General features: G+C 48.9%; 2 protein-coding genes across 6 annotated transcripts in view; one reads left to right on the forward strand and one right to left on the reverse strand.

Annotated features, from left to right (window-relative positions):
- fam234a (family with sequence similarity 234 member A) overlaps positions 1–9,249 on the reverse strand; it is a 40,168-nt gene extending 30,919 nt beyond the window's left edge. Inside the window, exons 1-4 of the mRNA XM_070901152.1 lie at positions 9,143–9,249; positions 3,668–4,035; positions 1,532–1,645; positions 4–189 (exon numbers count right to left, since the gene is read on the reverse strand). Of these exons, the coding sequence (XP_070757253.1) occupies positions 4–189; positions 1,532–1,645; positions 3,668–3,935 (568 nt within the window). The 5' untranslated portion in view covers positions 3,936–4,035; positions 9,143–9,249. The remainder of the gene's footprint in view (positions 1–3; positions 190–1,531; positions 1,646–3,667; positions 4,036–9,142) is intronic.
- A 115-nt stretch (positions 9,250–9,364) lies between these two features.
- The window catches only part of luc7l (LUC7-like (S. cerevisiae)), a 45,477-nt gene continuing 26,888 nt past the window's right edge, over positions 9,365–27,953 (forward strand). The window contains exons 1-4 of one of the 5 annotated variants that reach the window (XM_070901157.1): positions 9,545–9,672; positions 11,928–11,998; positions 12,826–12,920; positions 17,104–17,202. In XM_070901157.1, the coding sequence (XP_070757258.1) occupies positions 17,107–17,202 (96 nt within the window). In that variant the 5' untranslated portion in view covers positions 9,545–9,672; positions 11,928–11,998; positions 12,826–12,920; positions 17,104–17,106. Of the gene's footprint in view, positions 9,673–11,927; positions 11,999–12,042; positions 12,478–12,521; positions 12,726–12,825; positions 12,921–17,103; positions 17,203–27,953 lie in introns of those variants that run through there. The other 4 variants (XM_070901155.1, XM_070901153.1, XM_070901154.1 and 1 more) reach the window with 4 other exon arrangements.

The following is a 27,953-nucleotide window of genomic DNA, read 5'->3' on the forward strand; positions in this document are numbered from 1 at the left end:
TACCATAAGAACCGATTGCAGTAAGGAGATAAGGGATTCCAATGACTAGGCATCCTGAAGACTTCATACCACCTAGATGTTCAATCCCACACTGCACGTGTTGAACATCCTCTGCGAAAGCTCTCTGCCATACGAGACTCCCATTTGTTCCCGAGAGAGCAGTTACGTAGGCACAAGGAGGAGAAAGGCCTTTAAAAAAAAAATGCAGAATAATTCATTGACCAAGAAATAACATTGTTGTATAAATAAGTATTTTAATACATGCAAGCAAATTACAAGAAAGCAGTATCTGTATAAAAAATTACATGACTTCTTTGCAGCTCAAGTTCAACAATGAATGATCAGCACAGAGACTGTGTAGAAACTGGTGTAGTGCTTTGTGAAAACAAAACAAAGAAGATACTCAGTGATACTGTAACCTGTTCAGACGTTTCCCTCAGATTACAGTTGCACCTCGTCTGTATTTCCATTGTTTTTTCTTTAGACATACAAGTCTGAACATACCACAAAAAGGTACAGAAATATAAGACTTCATACTGCTACGCTTTTCTTTGTCAGGATAGAGTAAGTCATATTGTTTAGTCTGTAATTTATCTTCTTCTGTCATTAATTTTTAATCCATTTGTTAAATCTACTCAGTTGGGGAGAATTTGCTGATGAAAAGTTTGCAACAGGAAAATGCGAAAATGTTTCCAGGGATTGTGTATCATACAGAAATAACCTGCAAGCTTTCATAAGAATATACAGAGATGCATTTTTCAGAAAAGAGTGATAAAGTACCTTGTTTATTTTAGAATTTCCCTCTCCCTTTTAACACTGCACATGTTAAAACAATAGTGTGGTATCAATAAATTTGCTGTGAATGTTGGCTATGTTGCCTTCAAATTGAATACAGGTACAACGTCTCAAATCCGGCTGTCCGAAAATCAGAATTAGCGGAAAACCGGACATTTTTGAAAAAAATCCCATTTGATATTCAGTAAAAATAAAATCCAGAATTATTGTCCAAAAACTGGCGGGCCAGACTAGTTATCGGCTTCATCGCTATGTTTTAAATGGTGTGCAATCGGTCCGAGCCTTGACAAATGATGCTCAACCCGGCCCGACCCACGCCACCATTAGTACTTTGTCTGTCTTGGTAGCATACGTACGCTCTTGATTTTCTTGTCCGAAATCAGGAAAAATCCAAAAATCGGCACGGTCTCAGTCCCGAGGTTGCCGGATTTGAGACGTTGTACCTGTACTGGTAAACTGGAGGTGGGAGGCCAGTTAGTGGTAACACCGTCACAGGAAGAGTATATGGTTGAATTCAGAACTACAAATAAAATTGGGGACTGTCTACCCAAAGCTACATGATTAAGACACTTCTATAAGTTTGATTTAATTACAATAAACTTTGTAGAATCATGATCTGAATATCTGTAATGTGATGGTATCAATTTAACAGTAGGATTAGGAGATCCAGAAGTCTGAGCACCATTGTAATACAGAAGGAACAAAACTGTTCCACATAATTAGAATAGTCCCTTACCCTCAGCTACACATGATCCATTATAGTTAGTGTTGCTGGAATCCTTAAATGCAAATATCACATCTGTAACTTTGTCTTTGTTTGCATCCCACAGTGTGAGAAAAGGGTAAGTCACTGCAATAATACAAATATATCAGTACATTGTTCGCAGCAAGCTTCAAATATAGTTACTTCTGTTTCATTAATTCAAATAATAATCTTTGCATCCATCCAAATATTAAATACATCAAGAACTCAAATAAACTATAGCTAAATTATTTTCAGTACAACTGTAAATAGTAAGGCTTTGTCTATGAAGCCAACAATTAAAATGCATTTACTGTAGGAAATGCAAAACAATAATAGCCTTGAAATCCCAGCCTCTCTAGGTCTGTACAGAGTGTGTATGGACCCGGGAAGGCATTGCAAAAGCCAGTTTTTGACGTGCGATGCGCATGTGCCAAAAAAACTGTTTTTCCAATCTGTCAGGCTCTGAAAAGCTCTAGCTTGACAGATCCTCCGTATCCCCACAGCGAGGACATTCACATGGGCAGGATTGCGGTATTTGCCCATCTCTTGTCCTGCGCATATCCTGAAAACTCTTGCACCTGGTCTACTTTTACCAGCGTAAGAGTTTTAAAAACCCTACCCAGTAAGGTAAGTTTATTTTAAAACATAATTTTAAAACTTAAAAAAAAATCAGAAAAATATTTTTTTTTCTAAGACATTTATTAACTTTCATTTAAATTAATGTCAAATATGTGATTTTTTTTTTCTATTTATTTATTTGTGTTTGCGTGGGTATTCTCACTCATAATAATGAGAATTCCTACTTACGGAGTTCCCATTATAGTTGCAGCACCTAAAATCCGGAACCCTCGGGACCGAGGCCATTCCGGGCTTTTCAATTTGTTTTCTGACGTTTGGATATTTCTGGATTTTGGAATGTCAGAAAGGGTGGGGGGGGGTGGATGATTCTTGCCGAAGATCTGTTCGGGCCGTTTGGCCCTGCTGGGGAGGATGTCGCCGGGCGGGGTCCCGCTGAGGATGTCGTCGGGTGGGGTCCCGCTGAGGATGTCGTCGGGCGGGCGAGGAGGTCACTGGGCTGGCCGGCGAGGAGGCCTGAGGCAAGGGCAACGGCGGTGAGGGGATGAGGTGAGAGGTGGTGAGGCGAGGCCCGAGGTCGAGCAGCGGCAAGGCCCCAAGATCGACAGGGTCGTCGAGTCCGGATTCCAGAACATTTTACGGATTACGGACGACCCTGCCACCGATCAGTCTGGATTCCGGAACTCCAGATTCTCGACGCTGTAACTGTATTATGAATGAGAAAATACTTTACCAGGATTGGCTGCCCAGTGCCATGTGACTCCAGCTCTAGCATACGGACTGGGATCTCTAGTGGACACGCATCTTTTTAGCCAATTTCACCCGCGGGAAGCAGAGGACCGGGATTTCGGAGCCAATATTTCATGAAAATGGCAGTCATCAAATTTAGATTCCTCACATCATTGTGCTTGACCTCTAGACTTTACTATTCCAACACACGCCTGGCTGGCTTCCCACATTCTACCCTACATCCAAAACTCGGCTGCCCACGTCCTAACTCAATCCAAGTCCCACTCACCCATCATCCCTGTGCTCGCTGACCTACATTGGCTTCCGGTTAAGCAATGCCTCGATTAAAAAATTCTCATCCTCGTTTTCAAATCCCTCCATGGTCTCACCCCTCCCTATCTCTCTAATCTCCTCAAGCCCCACAACCGCCCCCCTCCCCCCCGAGATGTCTGCGCTCCTCTAATTCTGCCCTCCTCAGCATCCCCGATTGTAATTGCTCAACCATTGGTGGCAGTGCCTTCTGTTGCCGCGGCCCCAAGCTCTGGAACTCCCTGCCTAAACCTCTCTGCCTCTCTTTCCTCCTTCAAGACGCTCCTTAAAACATACCTCTTCGACCAAGTTTTTGGTCACCTGCGCTAATTTCTACTTATGCGGCTCGGTGTCAAACTTTTAAATCACACAATACTCCTGTGAAGCGCCTTGGGACATTTCACTTTGTTAAAGGTGCTATATAAATACAAGTTGTTGTTGCTGCTTCTTTTCATTTAATTATCCAGACCCATGCATTATAAAAGGTACATGTTTAACTTCATTATACCATACCTGCATTTTGAAATGTTCTGTTCCATGCCCTTTGTGACACAGGCCTCACTGGACAAGGAATTATGAAGGAAAATGCAAACACCACAATTAGGCATAAAAATAAAACGAAAAAGAAGGCAGCAGTTCTCCAACGGGAAAGCCGCCTAAACTTTGTAAGCTTCTTGCACTCGGTTTCTGTGTGTCTGTTAGAAACTTCATTTGAGTCTTGGTTTCGGACTTCATTTTTCAGAGGATCTATCTCTGACTCTAAATCTGTGTTTTCTGTCATATTCCGAGTCTACATCACAGTGGGGATGTTGGAGTTACTTATTCAAAATGCGCTTTTTCTCCCATTCCAGTAACTCTTCTCGACGCGTCCAGTATTCTTCCTGCAAAGTTAAAAACAATATTTAAATCATACACACACAAAGCTTTGTGCTACTGTGAATGTTTGTTTAACAGAATACCCAGACTGCTGAAACTGGTCCCTTCTATTTGCGCAGCCCCATGTTGTCCATAATAAAGAGTTTCTGTCGAATATCATTACCAATCCCAAAGCAACTACAATTAATAGAATAGGCAGCAGAGGAAACAAAGGAAAATTACACCACACTGCACAAAGTGGCGAGCAGCATGTTTGATGTCACAGTTGTAACAGATAAAAGTGAGACTAGTAACATTACAAAAAATGTTTCATTAATTGCCACTCTGCAAAAGGTCATTATAGTACATGTTGGTAGGACTCAACATCCAAGTATCACTTTTAGGAACATAAAGAACTGCCTGAATGCCTGATTCCTCCATGTGGCCACCCACTCACTTGCTGTTCAGTTCATCACTATCCCAAGGAGGGAGAGTTTTTTTTCTTCTGTTGACTCCTCTGGGGCACTTCTCTCCTGCCTCCTCCTCTCCGTCACCCAGCCATGCCACCTTTCACTTACCTCCCCTTGGCTATTTTGATCCCTTTTCCCCTCCATTGTACTTCATTGGCTGTAAAGCGCTTTGAGACGTCCAAGGTGCTATCTAAATGCAAGTCTTTCTTTCTTTCCCCCCATCCTTACCGAAACCCTTTGTTACTTCTTTGGCTTTCTGCCACTGTCCCAGGTTGAATTCGCCCAGGATAAACTCACAGCTACCCTCTGCCTTTCTTGGCATTCTCCGTGCCCATCTTTCTCAACTCCGATGTTTACATTTCTCCATTTGGTTTACATCTCCACCACAGCACGGAAACATCTCTAATCAAAGGCACAAATGACAGCCTCTGTAACTGTGACCCCATGGTTGTACTATCCCTCCTGATGCTTTTCAATCTCTGTAGCCTTTGACACGATCGGCCACAACATTGTCCTCCAATGCCTCACATCCGTTGTCCAGCTCAGTGGGACTACCCTCAATTGGTTCCATTCTTATCTATGCAACCATTGACACAGCATCTCCAGCAGTGGCCTCTCTTCCCAGTCCTACACCCTAACTTCTGGAATTCCCACAAGGATCTATCCTTGAACCCCCCCCTCCTCTTTCTCATCTACATGTTGCACGTTTGTGGCATCATCCACAGACAGTGTCAGGGTCCACAGCTCACTGACAACACCCAGCTTTACCCTTCCACCATCGCTCTGAACCTCTCCATTGCCTCTAAGTTGTCTGACTGCTTGCCCGACACCCAGTCCTGTACGAGCCAAATTTCCTCCAGATAAACATTAGGGAAGACTGAAGCCATCGTCTTTGGCCCCCACCACAACCTGGCCATGGATTCCTTCCCTAATTCAGCATTAATTTCTCCGCTGTGATCCAGCTCGGGTACTGTTATGAAGTGAAACAACATTGCTGCAGCTCCAACTGAAGGAAAAGTATGTCTCAAACCCTATGCATTGAAACCACATACTTTCTTCCCATTTGGGTACAGGCAAAAACTCTTTTATGCACACATGTTCTGCATGCTGAACATATCGGGGTCTCCAGTTTTCACCAAACATCAGGTTGCTATCTATCTGTAGGCAAATACACAGTCTATGATGCGGCATGCCCAATGTGTATGACAAGCGTAACTTGGCCACAAAGTACAAATGGGGTTATTTAGTCCATTTGTCCATTAGACCTGTGGTTCACCCCATTACTGCATCTAACTGCCTCTTAAATTAGTCCAAATTTTTTACCATACTACCTTGTCCAGAGGAGCATTCCAGGTACTAATTATTGTGTGTGAAGAAGTGTTGACACCACAACAACTTGTATTTATATAGCGCCTTTAACATAGTAAAACATCCCAAGATGTTACAGCAGTGTTATAAAACAAAACAAATAAATCTGACATTGAGCCACATAAGAAGAAATTACAGCAGATGACCAAAAGCTTGGTCAAAGAGGCAGGTTTTAAGGAGCATCTTAAGAGAAGGAAAGAGAGGTGGAGAGGTTTAGGGAGGGAGTTCCAGAGCTTGGGGCCTAGGCAGCTGAAGGCACAGCCACCAATGGTTGAGCGATTATAATCAAGGATGCTCAAGAGGGCAGAACTTGACGAGCGCAGACATTTCAGGGGTTTGTGAGGCATAAGGAGATTACAGAGGTAGGGAGGGGCGAGGCCATGGAGGGATTTGTAAACAAGAATGAACTTGTCTTTTATCTGTTTGTTCTCATGTCCTGCAAGTCCTTTAACTTGAAATAATGCTCAGCTCCACTTCTGACCTCGTATAATCGCTGTAAAATCCTCATCCAATCTTTTCCTTTCAAGTTTGGCGTCAACATTTGTTTAACGTTTCCTCATTATTTAGTCCTCTGACACCAGGGATTTGCCTCATGTTGGAATCAATCATTAAGGATGAAATAGCAGCGCATTTGGAAAGCAGTGACAGGATCGGTCCAAGTCAGCATAGATTTATGAAAGGGAAATCATGCTTGACGAATCTTCTGGAATTTTTTGAGGGTGTAACGAGCAGAGTGGACAAGGAAGAACCAGTGGATGTGGTGTATTTGGACTTTCAAAACGCTTTTGACAAGGTCCCGCACAAGAGATTGGTGTGCAAAATCAAAGCGCATGGTATTGGGGGTAATGTACTGACGTGGATAGAGAACTGGTTGGCAGACAGGAAGCAGAGAGTCGGGATAAACGGGTCCTTTTCAGAATGGCAGGCAGTGACTAGTGGAGTGGCGCAGGGCTAAGTGCTGGGAGACCAGCTCTTTACAATTATACATTAACGATTTAGATGAAGGAATTGAGTGTAATATCTCCAAGTTTGCAGATGCCACTAAACTGGGTGGCGGTGTGAGCTGTGAGGAGGACGCTAAGAGGCTGCAGGGTGACTTGGACAGGTTAGGTGAATGGGCAAATGCATGGCAGATGCAGTATAATGTGGATAAATGTGAGGTTATCCATTTTGGTGGCAAAAACACAGACAGAATATTATCTGAATGGCGGCAGATTAGGAAAAGGGGAGGTGCAACGAGACCTGGGTGTCATGGTTCATCAGTCATTGAAAGTTAGCATGCACATACAGCAGGCGGTGAAGGCGGCAAATGGTATGTTGGCCTTCATAGCTAGGGGATTTGAGTATAGGAGCAGGGAGGTCTTACTGCAGTTGTACAGGGCCTTAAGTGAGGCCTTACCTGGAATGTTGTGTTCAGTTTTGGTCTCCTAATCTGAGGAAGGACATTCTTGCTATTGAGGGAGTGCAGCGAAGGTTCACCAGATTGATTCCAGGGATGGCTGGACTGTCATATGAGGAGAGACTGGATCAACTGGGCCTTTAGTCACTGGAGTTTAGAAGGATGAGAGGGGATCTCATAGAAACGTATAAGATTCTGACAGGACTGGACAGGTTAGATGCGGGAAGAATGTTCCTGATGTTGGGGATGTCCAGAACCAGGGGACATAGTCTTAGGATAAGGGATAGGCCATTTAGGACTGAGATGAGGAAAAACTTCTTCACTCAGAGAGTTGTTAACCTGTGGAATTCCCTGCCGCAGAGAGTTGTTGATGCCAGTTCATTGGATATATTCAAGAGGAAGTTAGATATGGACCTTATGGCTAAGGGGATCAAGGGGTATGAAGAGAAAGCAGGAAAGGAGTACAGAGGGAATGATCAGCCATGATCTTATTGAATGGCAGTGCAGGCTCGAAGGGCCGAATGGCCTACGCCTGCACCTATTTTCTACGTTTCTATGTTTCTCTGCACTGTTTTCAGACCCAGGATGTCCTGGTAATCATGATTATGGCAGTGATATTTAAAACATCTCTCAGAATTTCTCAGTAACATCAGCGTAACTTTCCCTTACTGGGCGATGCGGCAGTGCAGAGCTGTACCAACCCAGTAACATGAAGTACATGGGAGCAGAAATATGATTGGAGCAGAAAAATTGAGTGAGCACATTTTAAAAGACAAGATTAAATGTTCTGTGTGTACAGCAACATTTTCACTCATTTGGCTGGATTTTCCTTGAATTATTGATGGACTTGGGGCATAAAACAGAGTAAACTGGGACAGGAATGGCTACTACTTCAATAATTTGTAGCATTCCAGGCACATAGTGATCGTTGCCACGTTAGTCAGGCAGCAATTAACCAATGCATTGAAGGGCACTGATGGTGTACACCAAAAGGCTATCCCCCATAAAACAGAAATTAATTTGACAAGATTGATCCTTATAATGTATAACCCCAGTTTCAGGTAAGAAGTTTTCTCTCTTTCAGAAAGTCCTGGCTTTATTGCTGTGTCAGCTGTGGCTCAGTGGGTAGCACACTCGCCTCTGAGTTAGAAGGTTGTGGGTTCAAGTCGCATTCCAGAGTCTTGAGCATAAAAATCTAGGCCGACACTTGAGTGCAGGACTGAGGGAGTACCACACAGTTGGAGGAGCAGTCTTTTAGATGGGACGTTAAACCGAGGCCTCATCTGCCCTCTCAGGTGGATGTAAAGGATCCCCTGGCACTGTTTCGAAGAGGAGCAGGGGCATTATCCCCGGTGTCCAAGCCAATATTTATCCCTCAATCAACATAACAAAGATTATCTGGTCATTATCACAATGCTGTTTGTGGGAGCTTGCTGTGCACAAATGGGCTGCCGCATTTCCTACATTACAACAGTGACTACACTCCAAAAAGTACTTCATTGGTTGTAAAGCGCTTTGGGACCGGTGTTCGTGAAAGGCGCTATATAAATGCAAGTCTTTCTTTTCATTGCTGTTTTAGAAAAGTCTATTTCCTAATCCTGGAACTATCTGAGAATATGAATCTTGTTTAACAACAAAAACTACTGATTTCAGCACACTTTTTAATCAGAATATCCTAAATTACTTCGTATTACAAGGTTCGCAGAATTCATTTCATGCCATCAGAAATGTTTTTAAAAGTGTCAGTAAAAAAAAACGCCCCATCCCCCCCCAAAAAAAAATTGAAAAACATTGTAAATAAGGCGGTGCAACATAAACAACTGATTAAAACAGCGGCACAAACAAACAGCCACTTTAAGAACATAATAAATAAGCACCAGACAATCATATACTTACCGCATTCAGCGACTGCGACTGCGACTGCGACTGCAACTCCTCCCGCCGAGCGAGCCTCCAGCCAGCCAACACCACTGACCCTGCCGCAAACACAAGCCACCCCAGGCCTTGCGTCCGTCACTTCCGTTTCACGTCCCGGCCGGCGAGGACTGCGCACGCGCGCTGGGGTTTCGCGCTGCTCCCTGGGTGTTGTAGTCCGCCACCGCCAGACTCGCAGCGAAAGCGAGTGGCGGCGCGCACTACACCTCCCGGCACGCCTCGCGTTGGCGGTCGTTGTGCGAGCGAGAGCCGGAAGGCGGTGTGCGTTACCGAGGGAGAGCGCCGACTAGGCCTCGGGGTTATGTTGGACTATTTCCGTCATTGATGTGTGTCTCATAATATTGTTTTACAGTTAACACAAAAGGAAAACTTCCCCCCCCCCCCCCACACACAAAAAACACTGGGCTCTCGAGACAAAGCCAACACCAACATGTCGGCTCAAGCTCAAATGAGAGCGATGCTGGACCAGCTAATGGGCACATCCAGGGACGGTAAGTGTAGATGCCTACGTGTTAGTTTATTTTCTGTGCTGCCGCCGTCGTTTCTTGTTATTTTTTCCGGATTGAATTTTCGCACTAAAATCAATTCGCGAACACAAAAGACCCCGTCGAGGTCGCCGCGAACGAAGAGAAAAAAAAACAAATGCAACAGTACCCAAGGTGTTCTTCACTCGAAATGGAAGCTGATCCCTGGCTGGGCTAAACTTGTAGCTGACCTGTACAAGTGTGCGGACGGAGGCCACATGGAATGGTTTGTGCATTGTAGGCCCCGAATGGTGCACTGTCTCTTTAGTATTATTGTCGTAACAGGGGCACTGTGCTAAGCGTTTGGCCATCAGGTTCAACTAGATGTTAAAGTGAATTTTATATCTATGTATCTGCAGCTACATAAAGTCCAAAGTAAGTTCCAAACATGGAGTGTTATTAAAAGAGGCGGAGTTAAGAGGCAGAGTTAACCAACCTACAACCGCTATTTTAGTTTCTTTTAAAACGTTGCTTGTTATAAAAGCACTCTAAATGGGCAGAACTGTTGGAAACAATCCACAAAATTCTACCGTTGGGAAATGCAAGTAAATAATATTCTACCTAATGCAATCTGTTTGAGTATTGTGACTTGTAGTTAATATTTACGTTGGTTGAAGGAGAACTCAACCCATTTATTTCTTTCGGCCAAGCATTTTAGACAGACTATGATATATGATTTACTTAATGAAGAGTACATTAACACAGACGTTTATGTGTTTTGGACATTACAAAAATAAATAACTTATGTTAAACACTCATTTGTGATCCAATTTGTAGAAGTTAAATTGGAATGAGTTAACAAAACAGGGATACATTTGTGTAGTGTCAATGTGTTTGATAGATGTATCCACCATTGATATCAATTTTGAGGTGAAAAATAGATTCTATGAAAGCTGTTTATGATGGATGTTATTGGTTCAATGCTGTAGTGTATGTATCAATATAATAGGCATCACATTTATTTTGAAAACTGCACTTTAAGGTCTCTGGAAGACTATGGCTACATTTTGAGTCGTAGGTGAATATTATGTCATTAACCTAAGTCACATAGTTTCAATGTTAACAAAATAAATATTCCTTATGAGTGAAGTGTGGGAAAGTTTATTTCAGTGTAATTTTTCCTATCCTGCTCCTACACTTGTACCTGTTACACAAGCAAAGCAAAAAAAAAAAAATTCTCTGATAAATCCTTTGGAACTTGGAAGAAATAGCATGATCTTCAGTTTGTACGCATATAGTATGTTTGTATACAACATTCTCCCATGGGATGGAAGGAGTTATTCTCTGAAAATCTTTAGCAATGGTAACATTGCTCTTTTAAAAAAAAAATAACTCACTTTTTTGAATTTGTATCTTTGTTGCAACTGGTGAATCACAAATGTGAGGATTGGTTTTTGATTATTTTAGCACATGGAGACCTCCAAGGATGAGTATCCTACAAATCTCAGTTTATGTTTGGGGCAACTCCTTTCCAAAACTTTTAGTATTGGCTTTTTGTCCCCTCTGAGACTAGCAAGACTATCTGTTTTAGCACTAACACTTTCTCAGTGATGGCACACTTGGGTACTGTTGATTTATTTTCACTACTTCCATGCAGTGCATTACATGGATCAAATATGTTTTGTCTGATAGAAAATGTTGCATTTTTTTCAGAATGTATATAATATCTGACTGCACTTGACAGTTAATTTTAAAGTTTAGAACTTCTACAAAGAACAAGGTTGATTCAACAATTTATTCCGGGCGGTTGGGGGGAAGGAACCCTTAGTAGGTTTTGAACCTCTGGATTGCAAGTAAATATGCAGTTCCTTTCAAAACAGTTTGGTTAAATAGAATTTCTCAAATGCACTTACTGTTTTTCTTACCTATAGGAGAAGGGAAAGCTGTATTTAAACAAGTTAAAGCCAAACAATGACACTTCACATTTTTTAACTTGTTAAACATTTCTGGAATTATTCAAAGCAGCATGCTCTTTCACTATTTGTCAAATGCTTGCTTTCTGTTTCCTGTTCTAAACTGAAAAGTCACTAGCTGTTACCTGAATGTTCCTTTTTAGCTTTTTGTTTTTTTTGACAATTTAGTGCAAATTTATGATTTGCACCTAACTTCAATTTTCTTACAGGAAACTCAGTTATGTTTTATTTAGTTGCATTTGAAATTTGCTTCCCATATCTCTATTCATACAAACTGAACAATTGTGGCCCCTTGTTTTATTTATAAAGGTTCAATGTATCTTTGCCTGCCTACATCAATCTGCAAGGGAGTTGCAGAAAAGCCTCATGTTCATCGATCCGTGAGTCATGAATAATTTTTAAAGCTGTTATGAATATCAAAAAAGTGTTTGCTTTTCAGAAGTAATTAATATAAACAACATAGTTTAGACTAAATATAAACTGCATACAATGGGAAACACTACAGTGGTATTGGGATACTTGCAAGTCTAGAGGAATGATATTTGAATATTACACATTTATCATATACACAAAATGGCGTTAAATTGTCACATAACAGTTACATTTTACCTTTTATTCTTTGTATCATTCCCGTAACTACCTTGCTACAGGTGTGGCTCAGAAAACTTTCCCCTTTTAAATTTTTTACAGCAAGTAAAAATCTCTGCAGATGAGGCGCAAAGGTTGAAGATGCTGGGTGTTATCTTTTGGACGCTCAAAGTGTGTATTCCAATCCTAACCTGAGTTCTTTGATTCTGAAAGTGTTCGTTGTCATGTGGTGTCAGTAAAAGCAGACTGTGCCCATCATTCACTTAAAAAGGTGTTTATAACCGGTTTTGGGCATTTTTTTTGACGTTTTTGCAATTTAAAAAAAAAAAGGCAGACCATTATGTCATTTTCTATGTAGTCTGGTCAAAGTACAACATTCCAGAGGCCCAAGATTTAAGAAGAATACGTTCCCACGGTGTAACTGAATGAATTCTGTCTATGTTGTATAAATAATGTTCTTATTCTGCAGTAAAGATGAAGAAGTAGTCACATTATTACATGCAAGAAGGCATTAGTACAGTAAGTTGGCTGTAGAGCAGCCTGGTAATATAAAGTCCATTTATTCAAAAGCACTTTTGTGCCATTCTGAGCTCATCAACTATAAACTGCCTTGTTTCAGGAGATGCAACACGACAACGTGTGAAATTCTCAGATGATAGAGTTTGCAAGAGTCATCTTCTTGGTTGCTGTCCTCATGATATTCTTTCTGGAACGGTAGGTAGTTTTGTTCATCCTTTTTGCTGTTTTGGGAGATTACAAAGAAGAACAGTTTATGCAATAATTTCACACAACTTTGATTGAAATCTGGTACTTCTGTTTTATGATTTCCTCTCCCTCCGCCAGGCTCTTAGAAGGAAAGACTTGCATTTATATAGCACCTTTAATGTCCACCAGATGTCCCAAAGAGCTTTACAGCCAATTAAATATTTTTTGAAGTGTAGGCACTGTTGTAATGCAGGAAACGTGGCAGCCAATTTGCTCCCACAAACAGCAATGTGATAATGATCAGATAATCTGTGTTTTTAGATGTTGATTGACGGATAATTATTGGCTAGGACACCAGGAATAACTCCCCTGCTCTTCTTCGAAATAGTGCCACAGGATATTTTACGTCCACCTGAGAGCAGACAGGGCATCCATTTAACGTCTCATCTGAAAGATGGTACCTCTAACAGTGCAGCACTCCCTCAGTACTGCATTGGAGTGTCAGTCTAGATTGTTGTGTTCAAGTCCCTGTAGTGGGATTTGAACCCACAACTTCTGACTCCGAGGTGAGAGTGCTACCAACTGAGCCATGGCTGACAGAATGGATGGGTTGCACTTCAGATTTCTCCATGACTGAAGTATATTCATCTCTCATCACCCAACTGGTGTCATATATAATCAGGGCAAGTAGAACAAGTTTCAGTGCCAATATATGACTATTTTTACATCAATGCAAAGTATCAATGTAAAAGCGGCAGTGTATCTTGGGAGTTAGATCTGTAATCCTGACGTCCAAACTCACTAAACAAACAATGTGATGCCATTTCCAGTAGTCTCACACTCTTATCCTGCTCACTGACTGCAGTATATCTCTACAATTCTGTGTGGAGCCACATTTTAAAAGTGTCCCAATAGTCCATTGGACATAACATCTTAAACTTCGTATGGAATTTTTTTAGTGTTGGGGGGGAAAAAAACATTTTCATCAGCTCTCACACACAAATAAATTAACTCTGTGAAGTGGACTTCAGTGTATTGTGCAGCTGGCTACATAACTCTTGTCTCCTAACTACATATATAATAGAGGTACTGGTCTGAAACCAATATCTGTATTACAGTGATGCTATTTTATTTTTTGCCCAAAGATACAATGTCTGCGTTTTAGATAATCTATCCAGTTGTGTCTCAAAACAAATGCCAAGCTGAGGCATTTCAAGTTCAAGAAGTAGTTAGCTGTTGGATTTGAACATGCTAACTGATAACTGAGCATTACTGTGGTGTTACTATTGGGTTGATTATTAAAGCCAAGCCAAAAAGTTTCCATTGAAACTCCCAATTAACAGTTAATGATTTTAGCCTTTCTATTTGTATCCAACTGTTTGGTGCCAATAATCTTGGAATTTTTACCCTAATAATATAGCAACATGAGCATTGCAGTCACACTGGATAGTCCCTGTAGTGGGATTTGAACCCACAACTTCTGACTCCGAGGTGAGAGATGGATAGACTATCGTAAACTAAGAATAAAATTGCGCTTGTCCTATTTAACTCTGAGCTGAACCTCCAACACAATGATCGCCTACTTCCACTTCTGTAATCTTAACTATCTCCACTTCTGCATCAGCCCATCTGCTACTACCATGCTTTTGTTACCTCTAGGCACAATTATTCCGGTGCTCTCCTGGCTGACCTCCATAAACTTGAGCTAATCCAAAACTCTCTTGCCCATATCCTTACTCGCATCAAAACCTGTTCACTTATCGCCCCTGCTTGCTGACCTACATTGGCTCACCAGTGCCTCAATTTTAAACTTCTCATCCCCGTGTTCAAATCCATCCATGGCTTCCCCCCTCTGGAAATCTGCAACTCTCATTCCCCAAAATCTGTTGAGGCTAGATCAACTGAAAATTTAAAAACTGAGATTGCTGGATTTTTGTTAGGCAAGGATATTAAGGGATATGGAGGCAAGATACAGATCGGCCATGATTTAGTTGAATGGTGGAGCAGGCTTGAGGGGCTGAATGACTTGTTTCTGTTCCTATCTCTCTGACTCTTCGATCTCCATAATCCCTGAGAACTCTGTTCCACCAACTCTGGCTTTCTGCATCCCCCACTTCCTTCACCCCATTATTGGCCTACATGCCTTCAGCAGACTAGGCCCTAAGTTCTAGAATTCCCTTCCTAAACCTCTTCACCTCTCTCCTTTTATGATGTTCCTTAAAACCTACCTCTTTAACCAATCTTTTGGTCACCTATCCCAACGTCTCCTTCTTTGGCTCTGTCAATTTTGGTCTGATTGCAGTCCTGTTGTTTTAGTACATTAAAGATGCTATATAAATGCAAGTTATCACATGGCATTCTTAAGTACACAAATAAATTTTCCTTTTTGAGTCGACAAGATTAGAATTCTGCAATATGATTATTGATGTTTTTACAAACAGTTGGACCATTTATCTTAATTCGAGTTCTCGCAATCTGCTAAATAACACAGAATCTTTTATTGTATATGACTAAACTACAAAAATACACCAATGTGCTGCAGTTTCTATGGCCCCAAGTTTCCACATGATTTGCTCCTGATTTTTAGGAGCAACTGGTGTAGAACGGAGTATCTTAGAAATCGGAATTCTCCACATTTAGTTTTCTGCAGTTCTAGTCAGGTAGAACAGTTTCACTTTGGAACAGAATTTTTTTTTCAAAAGGGGGCGTGTCCGGCCACTGACGCCTGATTTCAAAGTTTCCACAGTGAAAACGTACTCCAAACTAACTTAGAATGGAGTAAGTGAAGATTTTTGTACGCTTGAAAAAACCTTGTCTACACTTTAAAAAAATCAGGCGTAGGGAACGAGGTGGGGGGGGGAGGGGGGGGAAGGGAAGTCATTAAATTCTACAATCAATCCTTAGTTATACTTATACAAATATTATACAAATAAATCCAACCTGAATAAAAATTTATAAGCAAAGAAAAGATTAAATAAACCATGTTCCTACCTGTGTGAAAGTGCTTCAGGCAGGCCTTTCAGGCAGCGGTGTGGCATCAGTGTCTCGACGGCAGCGGCAGGCAGCAAGCAGCCTTCGAGCTGAGCTGCGGTGCTTGAGGCAGGCCTTCATTCCCCGCGAAGATGCAGCACCCGGACGGACTTGAGGCCATTCGGCCATGGGATTGCAGCGGCGTCAGTGACTGGCCGGGAGCCGAAGAAAGAATAGCAGCAGCCTTCGAGCTGTGGGGGCGACTGACTGAGGCCATTTGGACAGGGAGAGGCAGCCACATCGACATCTTTATATTTAAATTTGCAGAATGGGTGCACCACATATTATGCAATGGTTTGCTTTCTCATGCAAGAAATTCTTTGTTCTTGGTGGAAGTTGATCCATTGCAAAGTTGAATTGGCACTTTTATTTCTCCAAACACACAGTCCTTAATTTGCAGGCACCGGTTCTGCAAGTTTAGCAGTGAAAAGCTGAACTCTCTGATTTCAGCAGGTGATTTATTCAGCAGTGCTGCTAAAAGCACTCCCTCACACACAGAAATATCAAGAAAATTAAAATACAAGCCTTTGCAGGGGTCCAAGAAACAAATCTTCACTTTTTCTGCAGTACTTTTAAAAATGGCCGAGTGCCAATGTTTACTTCAGACTGCGTGTGCGCGAACGCTCCAACGCGCACACGCAGGGTTGCCGGCACCAAGAAGCCTCATTTAAATTGTACACGCCCCCCTCCTACTTACAAAATCGGCGCGAGTGGTAGGCTCCGCCCCCTGTGCGCCGCGCCAAGCAGACATCGAGCTCCAAGGAGCTCAAGAATACCGCACTTTTTTTCCGGCGCGAAAAACAGGCGCCCAGCTCTGAGGTGCGCCTTTTTCGCCGCGTGTGGAAACTTGGGGCCATTGTTTTAATTGAAATGTAATAGTGTCCAACATGGAATTAGCATTTTGATATTTGTAAAGATTTATAAAAAGATGTAGACTGTTTGAACTTTAAATTTGACTTGTAAATGGTGACATTAAGCTTATGTAATCTTTTAAAATTAATTAGGGGATTGCAGCTTTGACTCCTGAAATAATAGTACAGTACTGTAATAGCAAATTGCAGATGCTGCAGAATTGCCCAAGTGTTAACCGAATACTGTACTTTGCACTTATAGGACATTGAATTTTGAATACTATGGTTACATTTACAATTCTCTTTACTAGCGAATGGACCTGGGAGACTGCACAAAGATTCACGACCTTGCATTGAGAGCTGATTATGAAATTGCTGCAAAAGAGAGAGATTTATTCTTTGAGCTGGATGTGAGTTACCAAAATTTGAGCATGACTTAACTTGTTATACGTTTTCTGATCACTGATATAATGGAAAGCATAATTGTTCTTGCATTTATTTACTGTCTGGTCTCCCCTGGTGAGTCAGGTTATACTGTTGTAAAAGGGGGAGAAGTGTGCTACAATCTGGAAGTTGGAGAGAGTGCACATCACTGAAAGAATTTGGAAGGAAGTTTGTAAGAGATCTCCCACACAAATCCCACCATGGTAGTTTGTGAATTTGAATTTGGTTAATTAAATAAATCTGGAATAACAATCTAGTGTCATTAATGGTGTCCATGAAGCTATTGGATTGTCATTAAAAACTCAATTGGTTCACTAAGTTTCCTTAGGGAAGAAAACCTGCTGTACTTACCCAGTCTGGCCTATATGACTCCAGACCCACAGCAATGTGGTTGACTCTTAACTGCCCTCTGAAATGGACTAGCAAGCCACTCAGTTGTATCAAACTGCTACAAAAAGTTACAATAAGAATAAAACCGGACGGACAACCTGGCATCAGATTCGGACATGACAAAGGGATACGCAGCCTAGTTGACGCTCACTGACATTTGGAGACTTTTGCCAAAATTGGGAAAGCTGTCCCACAGACTAGTCAAGCAACAGCCTGACATAGGTATGATTCTGTGAGTATGACTATCAGACTCTTTCATCACAATCCCTGGGTATGTCTAGTCCCACCAGAGGTGGTGGCAAAAGTACTATGCAGTGGGGAGGGATTAGCCCGAGGAGTCCTCAACATTGACTCCAGACCCAATGAAGTCTCATGCCATCAAACGTGGGTAAGAAAATGTCCTGCTGATTACCACCTACTGCACTCCCTCAGCTGATGAATCAGTACTCCATGTTGAACACCACTGGGAAGAAGCACTGAGGGTAGCAAGGGCACACAATGTACTCTGAGTGGGGGAGTTCAATGTCCATCATCAAGAGTGGTTTGGTCGCACCACTACTGATCGGACTGGCTGAATCCTGATGGACATAGCTGCCAGACTGGTGATGAGAGAACCAACACGAGCGAAAGCCTACTTGACCTCGTCCTCATCAATCAACCTGTTGCAGGTGCATCTCTCCATTACAGTATTAGAAGAAGTAACCACCGCACAGTTCTTGTGGAGACGAAGTCCAGTGTTCACACTGATGACACCCTCCATCGTGTTGTGTGGCACTCTTTTTTTCTTAGGCGGTCCCTCGAATCGAGGATGACTTCCACACCAAAAGGGGATGACTTCCACACCAAAAAAGGATGAGTTCACAGGTGTTTCAATGAAGGACCTAATATTCCAGGTCCTGGACTACATGTTGAAGGGTGGAAGATGCCTGTGCGTGGATTTTTTTAACGTGTGGTGGCTGTTGCACACCAGCCACCACACGGGCTTGACGGAGCTAGGTCTTGGTCCAGTGGCAAGGATTAACCGAGACAACCGGAGACCAGGTCTGCTGCATGGACCTAGTGCGCGCACACATCGCAGTGTGGGCAGGCACTACCGCCTTGCTAAATGGGATAGATTCAGAACAGATCCAGCAGCTCAAATTTGGGTCATCCATGAGGCGCTGTGGGCCTTCAGCAGTATCAGAATTGTATTCCACTACAATCTGTAACCCCATGGCCCGGCATATAACTCACTCTACCTTTACCATCAAGCTAGACATCCAACTGCAGTTCAATGAGGAGTGTAGAAGAATAATGCCAAAAGCAGCATTAGCCATACCTGAAAATGAGTTGCCAACCTGGTGAAGCTACAACATGCAACTCACATGCCTCCCTTTACCCCACTGCTGCTACACACATGCTTAACTCCCCGTATCCTGATACCTTTGCCCTATCATCTTCCTCTGTATCCTGGGCTTCAGAAATAATGGTGAGAGAAAATTACCTGAATAGAGTTAATAGTAATCCAAACCACTCATTTACAGTTTCTATGCAAATATGTACAAAGAGCAGGAGAGTGGGGTTAATTCGATAGCTCTACCAAAGCTCGTACAGGCACCATGGGCTGAATGGCCGCCTTCTGAATTGTATCATTCTATGAAACTGTTTTCAGCTACCAGTTTCCCTCTACAGTGAATGGAAAAGAGGAAAATGGAGAGGATTTGATGGTGGGGGTTGCAGAAGCATCTTTGTAGAGCAGAGTTTTGAGGGTTTTTAAAGTGGTGGGAGGTAGCAAGGTGAAGGGAATTGAGCAAGTAGTTCCTGAGGGTGGGCGCATTGTGGCAGAGAGGCTGGGGGGGGGCGGGGGGGAGGAAAGGGAGGGCTGGAGCGGTGAAAGGGGGGGCTGGAGGGGGGAAAGAGAGAGATGGGGGCGAGGGGAAAGAGAGAGAGAGAGAGAGATGGGGGGGCGGGGGAAAGAGAGATGATGGGGGGGCGGAGGGAAAGAGAGATGATGGGGGGGGCGGGGGGAAAGAGAGAGATGATGGGGGGGGCGGGGGGAAAGAGAGAGATGATGGGGGGGCGGGGGGAAAGAGAGATGATGGGGGGGGTGGGGGGAAAGAGATGATGGGGGGCGGGGGGAAAGAGAGATGATGGGGGGGGTGGGGGAAAGAGATGATGGGGGGCGGGGGGAAAGAGAGATGATGGGGGGGGCGGGGGGAAAGAGAGAGATGATGGGGGGCGGGGGGAAAGAGAGAGATGATGGGGGGGCGGGGGGGAAAGAGAGAGATGATGGGGGGCGGGGGGAAAGAGAGATGATGGGGGGGGCGGGGGGAAAGAGAGAGATGATGGGGGGCGGGGGAAAGAGAGAGATGATGGGGGGGGCGGGGGGAAAGAGAGAGATGATGGGGGGCGGGGGGAAAGAGAGAGATGATGGGGGGGCGGGGGGAAAGAGAGAGATGATGGGGGGGCGGGGGGAAAGAGAGATGATGGGGGGGGTGGGGGGAAAGAGAGATGATGGGGGGCGGGGGGAAAGAGAGATGATGGGGGGGGCGGGGGGAAAGAGAGAGATGATGGGGGGCGGGGGGAAAGAGAGAGATGATGGGGGGCGGGGGGAAAGAGAGAGATGATGGGGGGGCGGGGGGAAAGAGAGAGATGATGGGGGGCGGGGGGAAAGAGAGATGATGGGGGGGGTGGGGGGAAAGAGAGATGATGGGGGGCGGGGGGAAAGAGAGATGATGGGGGGGGGGCGGGGGGAAAGAGAGATGATGGGGGGGGGCGGGGGGAAAGAGAGATGATGGGGGGGCGGGGGGAAAGAGAGATGATGGGGGGGGGCGGGGGGAAAGAGAGATGATGGGGGGGCGGGGGGAAAGAGAGATGATGGGGGGGCGGGGGAAAGAGAGATGATGGGGGGGCGGGGGGAAAGAGAGATGATGGGGGCCGGGGGGAAAGGGAGATGATGGGGGGGCGGGGGAAAGAGAGATGATGGGGGGGGCGGGGGGAAAGAGAGAGATCGGGGGGGGAAGAGAAAGATGGGGGGCCCCCGAGAGGGGAAGGGATCGGGGGGCCCGGGGGGGGGAAGGGATCGGGGGGATGGGGGGAGGGAAGGGAAGGGATGGGGGGGGGCCTGGGGAGGCTGGGTGAGGGAAGAGATAGGAGGGGGGGGGGAAGAGAAAGGAGGGGGCTGGGGGGGAGAAGAGAAAGGAGGGGACTGGGGGGAGGAAGAGAAAGGAGGGGGCTGGGGGGGGGGAAAGAGATAGGAGGGGGATGGTGGGGGTCGGGGAGAGATAGGAGGGGGGTGGTGGGGGGGGGGGAAGAGATAGGAGGGGGGTGGTGGGGGGGGGGGAAGAGATAGGAGGGGGGTGGGGGGGGGGAAAGAGATAGGAGTTGGGGGGGGGGAGAGATAGGAGGGGGGTGGTGGTGGGGGGGAGAGATAGGAGGGGGATGGTGGTGGGGGGGGAGAGATAGGAGGGGGATGGTGGTGGGGGGGGAGAGATAGGAGGGGGATGGTGGGGTGGGGGGAGAGATAGGAGGGGGATGGTGGGGTGGGGGGAGAGATAGGAGGGGGATGGTGGGGGGGGGGGGAGAGATAGGAGGGGGATGGTGGGGGGGGGGGAGAGATAGGAGGGGGATGGTGGGGGGGGGGGGGAGAGATAGGAGGGGGATGGTGGGGGGGGGGGGGAGAGATCGGAGGGGGATGGTGGGGGGGGGGGGAGAGATAGGAGGGGGATGGTGGGGGGGGGGGGAGAGATAGGAGGGGGATGGTGGGGGGGGGGGAGAGATAGGAGGGGGATGGTGGGGGGGGGGAGAGATAGGAGGGGGATGGTGGGGGGGGGGAGAGATAGGAGGGGGATGGTGGGGGGGGGGAGAGATAGGAGGGGGATGGTGGGGGGGGGGGGGAGAGATAGGAGGGGGATGGTGGGGGGGGGGGGGGAGAGATAGGAGGGGGATGGTGGGGGGGAGAGATAGGAGGGGGATGGTGGGGGGGGGGGGAGAGATAGGAGGGGGATGGTGGGGGGGGGGGAGAGATAGGAGGGGGATGGTGGGGGGGGGGGGGAGAGATAGGAGGGGGATGGTGGGGGGGGGGGGAGAGATAGGAGGGGGATGGTGGGGGGGGGGGGGAGAGATAGGAGGGGGATGGTGGGGGGGGGGGAGAGATAGGAGGGGGGATGGTGGGGGGGGGGGGAGAGATAGCAGGGGGATGGTGGGGGGGGGGGGGGAGAGATAGGAGGGGGATGGTGGGGGGGGGGGGGGAAGAGATAGGAGGGGGTCTGGGGGGTGGGGGGAGAGATAGGAGGGGGTCTGGGGGGTGGGGGGAGAGATAGGAGGGGGTCTGGGGGGTGGGGGGAGAGATAGGAGGGGGTCTGGGGGGTGGGGGGAGAGATAGGAGGGGGTCTGGGGGGAGGGGGGGAGATAGGAGGGGGTCTGGGGGGTGGGGGGAGAGATAGGAGGGGGTCTGGGGGGTGGGGGGAGAGATAGGAGGGGGTCTGGGGGGTGGGGGGAGAGATAGGAGGGGGTCTGGGGGGTGGGGGGAGAGATAGGAGGGGGTCTGGGGGGTGGGGGGAGAGATAGGAGGGGGTCTGGGGGGTGGGGGGAGAGATCGGAGGGGGTCTGGGGGGTGGGGGGAGAGATCGGAGGGGGTCTGGGGGGTGGGGGGAGAGATCGGAGGGGGTCTGGGGGGTGGGGGGAGAGATCGGAGGGGGTCTGGGGGGTGGGGGGAGAGATCGGAGGGGGTCTGGGGGGTGGGGGGAGAGATCGGAGGGGGTCTGGGGGGTGGGGGGAGAGATCGGAGGGGGTCTGGGGGGTGGGGGGAGAGATCGAGGGGGTCTGGGGAGTGGGGGGAGAGATCGAGGGGGTCTGGGGGGTGGGGGAGAGATCGGGGGGGGTCTGGGGGGTGGGGGGAGAGATCGAGGGCGTCTGGGGGGGGTGGGGGGGAGAGATCTGGGGGTGGGGGGAGAGATCTGGGGGGTGGGGGGAGAGATCGAGGGCGTCTGGGGGGGGGTGGGGGGGAGAGATCTGGGGGGTGGGGGGAGAGATCTGGGGGGTGGGGGGAGAGATCGAAGGGGTCTGGGGGTTGGGGGGAGAGATCGAGGGGGTCTGGGGGGTTGGGGGGAGAGATCGAGGGGGTCTGGGGGGTGGGGGGAGAGATCGAGGGGGGGTGGGGGGAGAGATCGAGGGGGTCTGGGGGGTGGGGGGAGAGATCGAGGGGGTCTGGGGGGTGGGGGGAGAGATCGAGGGGGTCTGGGGGGTGGGGGGAGAGATCGAGCGGGTCTGGGGGGGTGGGGGGAGAGATACGAGGGGGGGCTGGGGGGGTGAAGAGATGGGAGGGGGGGCTGGGGGGGGGAAAGAGATGGGAGGTGGGCTGGGGGTGGGGAAGAGATGGGGGGGAGCTGGGGGGAAGGGAAGGGAAGAGATGGGGGGGGGGGAAGAGATGGAAGGAGAGCTGGAGGGGGGGGAAAGAGATGGGAGGGGGGCTGGGGGGGGAGAGATAAGAGAGGGGGGCGGGGGGGGAAGAGATGGGAGGGGGGCGGGGGGGGGAGAGAGATGGGGAGGGGGGAGAGATGGGGGGGGGAGAAGAGATGGGAGGGGGAGAGATGGGAGGGGGGGGCTGGGGGGGGGGGGAAGAGATGGGAGGGGGGCAGGGGGGGAAGAGATGGGGGGGACTGGGTGGGGAAAGAGATGGGGGGGCTGGGGGGGAAAGAGATGGTGGGGGCTGGGGGGGGAAGAGATGGGAGGGGGGACTGGGGGTGGGGAAAGAGATGGAGGGGGGCGGGTGGGGAAAGAGATGGAGGGGGGCTGGGGGCGGTAGAGATGGTGGGGGTTGGGAAGAGATGGAGGGGGGCTGTTAGGGGGAAAGAGATGGAGGGGGGCTGGGGGGGAAGAGATGGAGGGGGGCTGGGGGGGGGGAAGAGCTGGGGGGCTGGAGGGGGAAGAGATGGGGTGGCTGGAGGGGGAAGAGATAGGGGGGGCTGGGGGGGAAGAGATAGGTGGGGGGGGGCTGGAGGGGGAAGAGATGGGGGGGCTGGAGGGGGAAGAGATAGGGGGGGCTGGGTGGGAAGAGATTGGGGGGAAGAGATTAGGGGGCTGGGGAGGGAGAGATGGGGGGGCTGGGGGGGGAAGAGATAGGAGGGGGGCTGGGGGGAAAGAGAGAGGGGTGGTGGGGGGGAGAAAGAGAAAGATGGGGGGGAAGAGAGGAGGGGGGAAGAGAGAGGAGGGGTGCTGGGGGGGGGGGAAGAGAAAGAAGGGGGTGCTTGCGGGGGGGAAAGAGAGAGGAGGGGGCTATGGGGGGGGGGAAGAGAGAGGATGGGGGTATGGGGGGGAGAGAGGGGAGAGAGAGGAGAGGGGGGAAGAGATAGGAGGGGGGGCTGGGGGTGGGAAGAGAGAGGAGGAGGGGCTGGGGGGGGGGAAAGAGATAGGAGGGGGCGCTATGGGGGGGGAAGAGATGGGAGGGGGGGCTATGGGGGGGGGAAGAGATGGGAGGAGGGGGGCTGGGGGGGGAAGAGATAGGAGGGGGGTTTCGGGGGGGAGGGAAAAGAGATTGGGTGGGGAAAAGAGATAGGAGGGGGTGCTGGGGGATGGGAAAGAGGGAGCAGGGGAAAAGAGATGGGGGGGAAAGAGGGAGGGGGGCCTGGGGGGAAAGAGGGAGGGGGGGCTGGGGGGGGGAAGAGATAGGGGGGACTGGGGGGGGGGAGATAGAGGTGGGGCTGGGGGGAGGGGAAAGAGATAGGAGGGGGGGCTGGGGGGGGAAGAGATAGGAGAGGGGGCTGGAAGAGATTGGAGGGGGGGGGAAGAGATAGGAGGGGGGGCTGGCGGGGGGGAAAGAGATAGGAGGGGGGGGGCAGGGGGGGGAAAGAGATAGGATTGGGGGCTGGGGGGGGAAGAGATAGGAGGATGGGGGGCTGTGGGGGGGAAAGAGATAGGAGGCTCGGGGGGAGAAAGAGATAGGATGGGGGGCGGAAAGTGATAGGAGGAGAGGGGGCTGGGGGGGGGGGAAAGAGATAGGAGGATGGGGGGCTGGGGGGAGGGAAAGAGATAGGAGGAGGGGGGGCTGGGGGGTGGGAAAGAGATAGGAGGAGGGAGGACTGGGGGGTGGGAAGAGATAGGAGAGTGGGCTGGGGGGGGGGAGGGATATGGGCCAGGGGGAAGGGATATGGGGTGGGGGAAGAGATGGGAGGGGGGGCTGGGGGGTGGGGGAAGAGATGGGAGGGGGGGCTGGGGGGGGGAAGAGATGGGAGGGGGGGCTGGGGGGGGTGGGGAGAGGTGGGGGGGGGAAAGAGAGAGGGGGGAAAGGGAGAGGAAGGGGCGCTGGGGGGGGAAAGAGAGAGGAGGGGGGGCTGGGGGGGGGGGGAAGAGAGGAGGGGGGCTTGGGGGGGAAAGAGAGAGGAGGGGCGGCTGGGGGGGGCGGGGTAAAGAACATAATAAGAACATAAGAATTAGGAACAGGAGTAGGCCATCTAGCCCCTCGAGCCTGGTCCGCCATTCAATAAGATCATGGCTGATCTGGTCGTGGACTCAGCTCCACTTACCCGCCCTCTCCCCGTAACCCTTAATTCCCTTATTGGTTAAAAATCTATCTATCTTTGACTTGAAAACATTCAATGAGCTAGCCTCAATTGCTTCCTTGGGCAGAGAATTCCACAGATTCACAACCCTCTGGGAGAAGAAATTCTTTCTCAACTCGGTTTTAAATTGGCTCCTCCGTATTTTGAGGCTGTGCCCCATAGTTCTAGTCACCCCTACCAGTGGAAACAACCGCTCTGCCTCTATCTTGTCTATCCCTTTCATGATTTTAAATGTTTCTATAAGATCACCCCTCATCCTTCTGAACTCTAAGGAGTAAAGACCCAGTCTACTCAATCTATCATCATAAGGTAACCCCCTCATTTCTGGAATCAGCCCAGTGAATCGTCTCTGTACCCCTTCCAAAGCTAGTATATCCTTCCTTAAGTAAGGTGACCAAAACAGCATGCAGTACTCCAGGTGCGGCCTTACCAAAAACTTATAAAGTTGCAGCAAGACCTCCCTGCTTTAGTACTCCATCCCTTTCGCAATGAAGGCCAACATTTCATTTGCCTTCCTGATTACCTGCTGCACCTGCAAACTAACCTTTTGGGTTTCATGCATAAGGAGTTTCATGCATAAGGACTCAAAAGAGTTTCATGCATAAGGAGTTTCATGCATAAGGACCCCCAGGTCCCTCTGCACCACAGCATGTTGTAATTTCTCCCCATTCAAATAATATTCCCTTTTACTGTTTTTTTTTCCCCAAGGTGGATGACCTCATACTTTCCGACATTGTATTCCATCTGCCAAACCTTAGCCCATTCGCTTAACCTATCCAAATCTCCTTGCAGCCTCTCTGAGTCCTCTACATAACCCGCTTTCCCACTAATCTTAGTGTCATCTGCAAATTTTGTTGCACTACACTCTGTCCCCTCTTCTAGGTCATCTATGTATATTGTAAACAGTTGTGGTCCCAGCACTGATCCCTGTAGCACACCACTAACCACTGATTTCCAACTGGAAAAGGACCCATTTATCCCGACTCTCTGCTTTCTGTTCGCCAGCCAATTCTCTATCCATGCTAATACATTTCCTCTGACTCCGCATATCTTTATCTTCTGCAGTAACCTTTTGTGTGGCACCTTATCGAATGCCTTTTGGAAATCTAAATACACCACATCCATCGGTTCACCTCTATCCACCATGCTCGTTATATCCTCAAAGAATTCCAGTAAGTTAGTTAAACATGATTTCCCTTTCATGAATCCATGCTGCGTCTGCTTGATTGCACTATTCCTATCTAGATGTCCCGCTATTTCTTCCTTAATGATAGTTTCAAGCATTTTCCCCACTACAGATGTTAAACTAACCGGCCTATAGTTACCTGCCTTTTGCCTGCCCCCTTTTTTAAACAGAGGCGTTACATTAGCTGCTTTCCAATCCGCTGGTACCTCCCCAGAGTCCAAAGAATTTTGGTAGATTATAACGAATGCATCTGCTATAACTTCCGCCATCTCTTTTAATACCCTGGGATGCATTTCATCAGGAGAGGGGGCTGGGGGAGGAAAGAGAGAGGAGTGGGGCTTGAGGGGGGGGGGGGGAGGAGAAAGAGAGAGGAGGGGGGCTTGCGGGGGGGGGGGGAAGAGGAGGGGGGCTTGCGGGGGGGGGGGGAGAGAGGAGGGGGGCTTGCGGGGGGGGGGGAAGAGGAGGGGGGCTTGCGGGGGGGGGGGGGAGAGAGGAGGGGGGCTTGCGGAGGGGGGGGGGGGAGAGGAGGGGGGCTTGCGGAGGGGGGGGGAGAGAGGAGGGGGGCTTGCGGGGGGGGGAGAGAGGAGGGGGGCTTGGGGGGGGGGGTAGAGAGAGGAGGGGGGCTTGGGGGGGGGGGGGGGGAGAGAGGAGGGGGGGCTTGGGGGGGGGGGGGAAGAGAGAGAGGAGGGGGGGCTTGGGGGGGGGGGAAGAGAGAGAGGAGGGGGGGCTTGGGGGGGGGGGAAGAGAGAGGTGGGGGGGGAAGAGAGAGGAGGGGGGGCTGGAGGGGGGGGGAAGAGAGAGGAGGGGGGGCTTGGGGGGGGGGGAAGAGAGAGGAGGGGGGCTTCGGGGGGGGGGAAGAGAGAGGAGGGGGGCTTGGGGGGGGGAAGAGAGAGGAGGGGGGTTTGGGGGGGGGAGAGAAGAGAGAGGAGGGGGGCTGGAGGGGGGGGGGGAAAGAGAGGAGGGGGCATGGGGGGGAGAGAGGAGGGGGGCTGGGGGGGGGGAAAGAGAGGAGGGGGCATGGGGGGGAGAGAGGAGGGGGCGTGGGGGGGTTAGAGAGAGGAGGGGAGCATGGGGGGGGGAGAGAGGAGGGGGGCTTGTGGGGGGGGAGAGAGGTGGGGGGGTGGGGAAAGAGAGAGATGGGGGGGCTGGGGGGGCAGAAAGAGAGGGGGCTGGGGGGGGGAAAAAGAGAGAGGTGGAGGGGGACTGGAGGTTGAGGAGAGAGAGAGAGAGAGAGGGGCTGGGAGGGAGGGAAAAGGAGAGAGAGAGAGAGAGAGAGAGATGGTTGGTGGTGATGGGTGGGAGGGGATCGGAGGGGACTCAGGGAAGACTGATCACATTCTTCCAACTTCCAAGGGACATCGTTGGAGTGGATGATATCCAGAAGTCACGATGCCATCACTATTCATTTCATACCCAATAAACCTGTTAACAATCCATACACAATGCCCTATCTATAGTGGGGGGAGTGGAGGAAGGATGCACTTGTGCTGGGGTAAGGCACTTTGGCTGGCCCTTGCTGTCTTCTGGGGAGCTCTGTCCTCTCACTTCAGGAAGTCAAAGTAGGTCGAGATATAATTTGCAAAGTCAGTGAGACCTTGAGATG

This window comes from Pristiophorus japonicus, chromosome 15 (genome assembly GCF_044704955.1).
Source record: "Pristiophorus japonicus isolate sPriJap1 chromosome 15, sPriJap1.hap1, whole genome shotgun sequence".
Classification (NCBI taxonomy): domain Eukaryota; kingdom Metazoa; phylum Chordata; class Chondrichthyes; family Pristiophoridae; genus Pristiophorus; species Pristiophorus japonicus.